This window comes from Bolinopsis microptera, chromosome 4 (assembly GCF_026151205.1).
Source record: "Bolinopsis microptera isolate Bmic1 chromosome 4, MBARI_Bmic_1.0, whole genome shotgun sequence".
Classification (NCBI taxonomy): Eukaryota; Metazoa; Ctenophora; class Tentaculata; order Lobata; family Bolinopsidae; genus Bolinopsis; species Bolinopsis microptera.
This window is the reverse complement of record NC_087075.1, coordinates 2,207,804-2,214,157: the sequence shown is the minus strand read 5'-3', so window position 1 is coordinate 2,214,157 and position 6,354 is coordinate 2,207,804. Positions and strand designations below refer to the sequence as shown.

The 6,354-nt window shown below is 44.1% G+C and overlaps 2 protein-coding genes across 2 annotated transcripts; both read right to left on the bottom strand.

The window, feature by feature from the left end:
• Positions 1 to 2,373: 2,373 nt before the first annotated feature.
• Positions 2,374 to 3,198, bottom strand: LOC134814346 (uncharacterized). The gene has a single exon (XM_063822445.1). The coding sequence runs from the start codon at positions 3,196 to 3,198 to the stop codon at positions 2,374 to 2,376; it is 825 nt and encodes a 274-aa protein (XP_063678515.1).
• A 307-nt stretch (positions 3,199 to 3,505) lies between these two features.
• Positions 3,506 to 4,878, bottom strand: LOC134814345 (uncharacterized). Its single transcript, XM_063822444.1, has 2 exons — positions 3,955 to 4,878; positions 3,506 to 3,811 (listed from the first exon to the last, which is right to left on the bottom strand). Exons 1-2 carry the CDS (start codon positions 4,876 to 4,878, stop codon positions 3,506 to 3,508), a joined length of 1,230 nt encoding a protein of 409 aa, XP_063678514.1.
• Positions 4,879 to 6,354: the final 1,476 nt, after the last annotated feature.

Genomic DNA, 6,354 nt, shown 5'->3' with positions numbered 1-6,354 from the left:
GTTGTGTATAACTATAGGCATTTAAAACAAGAAATTACCCATTTTTGTCCCAATGCACAGGAGGCCCACATACAGCTCGACCTTATCGTGCTATACGATGAATTTGCATTATTCACACTTAGACTTCATAGGCAACTTTTGTCATTTGTTGTAGGTTTATAACCTACCATGACGCTTAACGGCGTGATACTCGTAAAATATCTGTTCCATATATCTGATATCGAGTCCAACTGGTAGGTTGTAAACCTACAACCAGGACGCGCGATTAGAGTTGGACTCGTTGATCATGGTCCTGTTTTTGAAACAAATATTTTACGAGTATCACCCGTTAACAACTTTTGGTACCAAATTTATCAAAGGCGCAGTTTGTAGTTTATATCTCCGCCAAAATGCAAAAGCACGCTCCCCAAATTGCGCGAAATTGCTGTAACTTCTTTCATACTTCGTGAATCGAGATAAATTATTTTGCAATGTATTCAGAGTTAATATATGCACTTATACAAATCATTGATCTATCCAGAGCCCTCTCGCTTGCAGTAGCGCACGCCAAGCGCGTGAAACAAGCGCGTCACGCAGTACGCGTAGACTCATGGCTAGGTGAATACAAATCCCTTAGAATACTTTCAACTTTTGAAAGAGAATAACAAGTTCAAAAACGCTAATGACGTATTTCTCCATAAAAAGCACAATAGCGTGAGAAGCTTTTGTCGAAGTGCCTCGAAAGTGATCTTAAACGATTCCCCATTCAATTTTGGTCGCACAACGCCAACTTAGTGCATAACCAATACAACGACCAAGGAAGTTGTAAACATATTTCTTAAATATCAAATTGGCTCATTGGCTGTGCTTTTGGCGGAGATATAACTTGTCATACGTTTTATGACCCGCGCGCCGTTCACATAGTCATGTGTCTACGCGTACTGTGTGACGCGCTTGTTTCGCGCTACTGCAAGCGAGAGGGCTCTGGTTAGAGCAAAATCCGCCGCGCACTACTTCGTAGCACTTGCCTAATATTTCGAGAAGAAAGCGGTGCGCTTGACGGATGTTACTCGTCTAAATTTCTTCGAAGTAGCGCGCGCCGCTTTCTCCTCGAAATATTATAATATTGGCCCGATGGCAAGTCCTACGAAGTAGCGCGCGCCGGGCCATACCATTAGCAATGGTCAAGCGGTGCACTACTTCGGAGAAATTTAGACGAGTAACTTACTTACTTGATACTTGATAAGGTCTCCTCAATCATTCGAGTGGCCTGCACCAAGGAATTGCCGCTTATGTTGTATCATCTCTCTCCAGTGCTTTCGGTTTCCTGCCAACTCTCGGACCATGGGTGTGTGACCTAGCTTTGGCTGCACACCTATGACTGCGCTGTTGCTGGTGGACAGGCGCAGTTTTTGTTGTGCAGTAGTGTTGCAAGAGAATAAAACCAACTTATTATGTACTAAATGGAATCAAGAATATTATTGACTATATTTGATAACGATGAATTGTAAATTTCGATCAATTTATATTTTTCGGTCTCCAATTATTGAACTGCGGAAGCTGGTTGCCTCAACAATGTTGACTATGCATGGTATGACTGAATTGTAAACACGTGATAATTGAACGAAAAATAAATGATGAACATGATTCAAAAACTGTAAACCACCAAATGAATTATCGCTTAAATTTAAATAAGTATTTAAACAAAAACCACCATGTGCCGTTAAGCAGCAGGGCGCGGCTCATCTGGGCCACAGCAAATCGGCGAAAATGGGTTTGAAAAAGCCACTATTGGCACTCGAGTCCTTGATCTTTCCGATGGTTCACTGGGGCTTTTGAGCTGCCGTCCTTCAGCTTCTGTAAACTGAAATTTCTACCAATCCAAGTTGAGGCAATCAGCCGACGCGCGGCTTTTATGGTTATATATGATATGTTTAATCTGTAATAAAGATCAAAATTCAAATTTGTTTCTCTAAAATTTGTTTCTCTTATCAAATACAATGTCTGGATCTCCTGTGAATGTTTCACATAGCCATGTGCCTACGCGTACTGCGTGACGCGCTTGTTTCACAAGTAGGATCTTTGCCGCCTCCGGCGGTCGCGCGCTACTGCAAGCGAGAGGGCTCTGGTTAGAGCAATGTGAATGTTACTGCGTCTTCTAGGACACAGGTTCGCCAATTCTTTTTTGGCCGCCCACGTGATCTTCGGCCGTGAGCAGGTGTCCAATCAAATAAATACTTTGGTAGCCTGGTGTCCGGCATTCTAGAAACATGTCCAAACCAGCGAAGACGGTTGGCACTGATGTAGGTTAAAACCGGGTTTATTCTTGCCCGCTCCAATTGACCATTGTTAATGGTCTGGCCCGGCGCGCGCTACTTCGTAGCACTTGCCGTGCTACGAAGAGAAGAAAGCGGCGCGCGCTACTTCGAAGAAATTTAGACGAGTAGCATCCGTCAACCGCTCCAACACTTGAACATTGCTCGTCCGGTGGAACCACTTAATTCGAAGGATTCTCCTCAAACAGTTTTGATGAAAAACTTCGAAGCGATGTAGTTGCTTTGAAGTAGTGTTCCAGACTTCGCTTCCATAAAGTAATATTGTTTCAACCGCTGCAACATATATCCGTATTTTGGTGTTAGTTTGGATATTGCGATTCTTCCAAATATTACCGAGCTGATTGAATGCTCCTGAGGCTTTCTGGATCCGTGCAGACAAGTCCCGGTCAATAGTCCCATCACTTGATATAATCGACCCAAGGTAAGTGAAGTTGCTGACTTGCTGGATAGCCGTGTCTCCTACTGTAATGTCCACCGTTGATGCTTCAGTATACGGCCTCTGTGATGTATTCTTGCCGATGGCCATAACCTCTGTTTTCTTTGCATTGATTCTGAGGCCAGCCTGAGCCGCATACTTGCATAAAAGATCAGTCGTCTCCTGGAGACCGTCCTTGGTGTTGTCCATGATAGCCAAATCATCTGCATAGTCAGTATCCAGGACGACTGTATCCTGACCAGAGCTGGTGGTAGCTCTCTGCAGCACTGCCCCGTGTGACAACACTTTGTTATCCTCAGCCCGCTGCGCAGGCAGGTTGATGCAAACATTAAAGATAGGTGGACCCTGAATATCCCCCTGCCCAGAACCAGATGTAACGTCAAACCACTCAGAGAGCTCGCCATTATGTCTGACAGCGCTGAAGGTGCCGCAAAAGAATGCTTGCATTATGCGAATGTATTTACAAGGCAAGCCATAATGACTGAAAGCTTTCCAGATAAACTCCCGATTAAGTGAATCGAATGCAGCTTTAAAGTCAACAAAATTTATGTAAAGGGGGAGATTAAACTCAATGCTGTTGTGAATAATATATAATAGTACGGAGCGAATAAATCTGATCTATGCAAGACCTGTTTTTCCTGAACCCACACTGATTCTCTCGGAGCAGTTCTTCAAGCCCCGCATTCATCCGTCGCAACACTATTATCTGATAGAGTTTTGATGCCGTGGAGCGTAGGGTAATGCCCCTGTTGTTCTAGCAGTATGATGTATCACCCTTTTTCGGGACAATAACAATGATACCCTTAACCCAATCCTCTGGCACATTCTCTGTCTCCCATACACGTGCAAACAGTTTCTCAAGCCTGTCTAAAAGACCAGGAGCCCCATACTTCAGCTGTTCGTTGGAAATTTCATCAATTCCAGGGCTCTTGTGATTCTTCAGACTCTTTAAAGCCTCAGAGATCTCTGTTCTGCTAGGGGGTATATCACTATCACTCAGATACGGAAAACATGGTACGACCTCTAGACTGTCTAGGTCTGAAAGGTCCACGTCTCCTATCTGCGGTTTAGTAGTTCAGCGAAGTGCTCACCCCATCGTTTTCGCTGAGCAGCGGGGTCAGAAATCAACTTCTCGGTTTTATCTCTGACAGCAGTTGACTTCCGACTTTTCTTGCCTGACAAGGACTTGATTATCTGCTAGACCTCCCTCTGCTGACCGTGTGAAGAAGCTGTTTCCAGATCGGCTGCAACCCGTAAAGCCCAGTTCTCATCGTCCTTCTTGCAGCTCTTCTTAACACGCTTATTAGCAAGAGAATACTCAGATCTATTGAATCCATCACTAGGGCATTTCTGCTTGACCTTACTCCGCTCCGTGATGAGATCCTTTGTCTCTTGTGACCAGTGCTGTTTCTTCCTCCGGCGCGGGCGTTGACCCAAAACCTCCAAAGAAACCTCCCTGATGCCCTCCTTGACCAACTCCCACTCTCCATCCAGACTCTCTTCCACCGGCAGACCACTGAATCGGTTATGCAGTGCGATGCAATACTCCTGCACCTTAGATTGGTCACGCAGAAGCTCGATAGCTGGTGCTTTTCTATGTGACCCTTGTATCTTTTTGATTCCCATCAGTTTGATCCTCATAGGACTCTTGACCAAGTAGTGATCAGAGCCTATGTCTGCACCTCTATAAGTTCGAACATCAAGAAGAGAGTGACTCCACTTGGTAGAGATACAAACATGATCTATCTGATTGACAGTACGGCCATTGGGAGACCTCCAGGTGCCTTTATGGATGTCCTTGTGTTGAAACAATGTTCCCCCAACTGTCAACTGATACATGGCACAGAAATCCAACAGCCGAAGTCCGTTATTACTTGACGTCTCATGTAAGGACTCTCCTCCAATTACCCCAGACCAAGATGAGTTGTCGCGCCCAATCTTGGTGTTGAAGTCACCAAGAAGAATCTTCACGTCGTGACTGGGTAGGCTGTTGAATGATCCACCCAACTGCTGATAAAAATCGTCCTTAACGCTATCCTGCGCATCCTCCGTAGGAGCATAGGCCACCACAACAGAAATATTGATGTGCCGACTATGTAGTCTAGCTGCTAGGATACGCTCCGACATAGGGGTGTAAGAGATACGCGAATTCTTGACGGTTTTTGACAAAACCAACCCAACACCCTGCCTCCTATGCCCATCCGATCTCCCTGAATAAATGAACAATGACCCATTATCCAGCATTTCCTCACCAGTACCTGGTCTATGTGTTTCCGTAAGACCCAGAACATCCAACTTGTACTTAGAAACATTCTGTGACAATTCATAAAGCTTCGATGTGCTGCTTTCCAGAGACAGAACATTCCACGTCCCCAAGTTAAGTCTGTTTTTTATAAAATTGGAAGGGGATGATCTCCCTTTTTCGGCGTTCACGTTGGTGATGTGTGAACTAATAACACTGTGGCAATAAGGTGACCTCTTCGTTCTCATCTGCGTCCTGGGGTCCTTGCGGCTTTGCCCAGACCGCTTCATACTGGAATCACCGTTCCTTGCATTACGAGAATCACTCCTATCACGGTTTTTCCTTGTTGTTTCTGTAGCGTTGTTATTTGAGGTGGAAGGGATGCTGGCCCTTCGCACCCGATGAACCGCATGCAGTCCTAACGAGACAGATGTCCCGGTTATATTTTTCGACCTGAACTGGTCTAGAGCCGCAGTGTTCTGTTACCGTTCACCTGTTTTAACTGGAATCACCCAGAACAGGCTACTAAGCTTAACAGTGGCACCTCGAGAAGGGTGTGGCTCTTCACCACGCACTACGGATCTTGGGCTCGGAGAGGTTGTGTAAGACATTGTAGCGCGATGCACTACTGGGTCGCGCGTGCATCAAATATGCTTCTCGCAACCACAGTAGTGGTAATTCCAACATTCGAACTGCCAAAAAAGTGGCAGTTCAACTCGTTAGATCGCGTATTAATTTTACTTCAATTTAGAGTCGAGCGCTACGTTCTAGCCTTATATATAGCTCGTTTCAGAACGAAATCTTCATTTCCTCAATTTGTCCGTCGATTACGTTGGTATTTGTATTGTGAATCGTGCATCTGAATTCTGTTTATTTATCTTCAATTTAATTAAATAGTTGCTTTCCGTAACTGGTACCAGTACACTAGTACGTTTTTCTTTATGTTATTCTTACACAAGAAAGAGTTTAAACTTCAATACTAAGTTTCATGGTAATATAATCAAATATTTATTAACACCGATCATCGGTATATACCCATTATTGGTATCAAAGCCGTATGTTGAGCTGGATATCAAAAAATGTAAACCTGAAAGGCTGTAATTTTGTATTCGTTTAATTGTAGAACTAGGAACAACAACTTGACTGCTAGCAAGAGATTTGAGTAATTATGACCCTTTAAAGAATTTTAAAGAACCTTCCTAGTTGAGTAGTTGCTAATGCTTTGACTGAACAGTCGTGATCGCTGTATTAGAACTTGAAAAATTTGTTAAGTTTTGTAGTTTAGAACACGAGCTAAAATCTTTAGTGAAAGGGCTGATGACTTCAGCGAAAAGGCTGATGATTTCAGTGAAAAAGCTGGT

What these genes read in the sequence shown, in the direction of transcription:
- LOC134814346 (XM_063822445.1), bottom strand. Translation starts at nt 3,198, where the DNA reads ATGCAAGCATTCTTTTGCGGCACCTTCAGCGCTGTCAGACATAATGGC.
- LOC134814345 (XM_063822444.1), bottom strand. Translation starts at nt 4,878, where the DNA reads ATGTCGGAGCGTATCCTAGCAGCTAGACTACATAGTCGGCACATCAAT. An exon ending in CACACGGTCAGCAGAGGGAG is followed by an intron (nt 3,812 to 3,954) that starts GTCTAGCAGATA and finishes ACTAAACCGCAG; the next exon opens with ATAGGAGACGTGGACCTTTC.